Here is a 1,904-nt window from a genome sequence, read left to right as displayed (position 1 = left end):
CATGTCTTCTGATATTTTATTAGTTACCATCACGCCAGTTGTGTTGTTTCTATATTTTCTGCCAATCCTTTTAATTGAGATAGTAAGTTCAAGAGCTCCCTTATTATTCTAAACGGTTCTTTATTTGAGCATCGAATTCTCTCAGCTTTTATATAGTTCCTTTGTCCTTTATTTCTTATCACCATATCGTTCATACAAATTTTCTAGAGCCAGTGGGTGATTTTCTTCATTTACCATGAAGTCACTTATTTGTTCTCTTGCTTCTGCTTTCAAACTGCTTAACAGATGCATGAATTTTTCTGTGGGTGCTAAATCCGTTCTCTTGTGAATTGACTCTTCAAACTCACTAATAAACTGGCCCCACATTCTCGGGTCGCCATCAAATCCTACCGGTTTTAAAGTCGGTAGTTTACTGGTCGTGATTATCTTCTCAATTAAATCTTCTGGACTCTTTTGCTCTTCTGTTGGTGCTGCGTCATGATCTGCCTTTCCATACTTCATTTTAACTTCTATGATTGTTTCACTTATTCGATTTAGTTTCGTAAGAAGTGAAGCTCTTTCACAATAAGGCTTATTTCCTTTGTCAAACAGACAGTATTCGTCATACAGCATTCTTCTGTAATTCATATAACGCAACGTTATTCTCCCATTCACCATCATTTGCTGGACGTAGCAATTCTTTCCACTCTATCTCCAAATCATTTGCCTTGGAGATTATATCGTCCAACACTATTACTTGTTTTTCAATATCAGATTTTCGTCCGTTTAGCCATTCCATCGTTCCTTCCTATTTAATCCTTCCCGTAAATCCTTTTCTCCTAGTTCTATTGTTTTTTCAACCTTTTTCGTATTCTCAAGACACTTCAAATTTCTTTCAATGAAATAGGAAAGAGAACCTTCCTTTTTTGAATCGTTTATACTCATATTTCTATTCCGACCACTTTCAAGCTTCGTTACGAGCTGATACGAACAAGACTAATAAGAATTATTCCCTTCTCTTCTTTTTAGATTGAGAAAGACTTAATCACTTCTTTCTTGGTTGAATAAGACTTACTCACTCTTTTTCTAATCGAATCCTTAGATCGATTCTTTCTTGATCGAATCCTTGGGTCGATTCTTTCTTAATCAAATCCTTAGGTCGATGGTTCAAATCGGGTTGGTCGGATTAAATTTGTCGCCGATTTTCTCCAACCGTGATAAAAACTGACGGTTCTTTCTGCCTCTTTAGTTGGTAGTACCTCAAACTTGGGTAATTAAACCTTTATTAAATATGAGTTGATTAATACAGAAACGAATTCAACAATTGTAATATCAATATGAATAAAGGGGGGGGGGACCAAAGATCAAATGACGCTCGTTATCGTCTTCCCAACCGACCTGTTGGAACATATCTTTGAAAATGATTTAGCGCATTTAGCTCTCGGGATCTTCTTCCTCGAATTCAGCGGATCCTGAGGTCAGTTCTGAGGTCAATTCTGAGGTTACTTCTGAGGTCACAAGAATTATTATGATAGAACATAAAACAGTGGATGGACAATATGTTATACTAACAGCATCAAAACAATTATTCGCTGCTTCTCCTCGTGATTTCAGCGACAATATCCGATAACATTTTCTTTCTGACAAGCAGCTAGATCTCTTATATGCTCCTCTTTAAATATTTCATTGGCTGTATCACCTTTTTATTATTTGAAGAACTCAACCTAATCAATAATGCAATGTGAATTTGTACGTGCTAAGGAATACGAAATTTCTCGGGAAATGAATGTGTAAATCTACTACAATGATCATTTTATGACATTGATAGGGGAAAATGTAAGTAAATCCTGATGTTGTAAGTAATCTTGAGTTGATAATTTCATCCCAATTCCTATTTCACTTCAATGTTTTAATTTGGCTAAAAG

General features: G+C 35.6%; 1 protein-coding gene across 1 annotated transcript; it reads right to left on the bottom strand.

Moving 5' to 3' along the window:
* Nucleotides 1–601: 601 nt before the first annotated feature.
* Nucleotides 602–778, bottom strand: LOAG_18412 (hypothetical protein; the record flags this gene model as incomplete). The annotated part of the gene is made up of 1 exon (XM_020451070.1): nucleotides 602–778. The coding sequence occupies one exon, from the start codon at nucleotides 776–778 to the stop codon at nucleotides 602–604; it is 177 nt and encodes a 58-aa protein (XP_020305178.1).
* Between the last annotated feature and the right edge of the window lie 1,126 nt (nucleotides 779–1,904).

The sequence above is a fragment of the Loa loa genome (genome assembly GCF_000183805.2).
Source record: "Loa loa unplaced genomic scaffold supercont3.298, whole genome shotgun sequence".
Classification (NCBI taxonomy): Eukaryota; Metazoa; Nematoda; class Chromadorea; order Rhabditida; family Onchocercidae; genus Loa; species Loa loa.
Note: the sequence above shows the minus strand (reverse complement) of the source record. Positions and strands in the feature narration are given on the sequence as shown.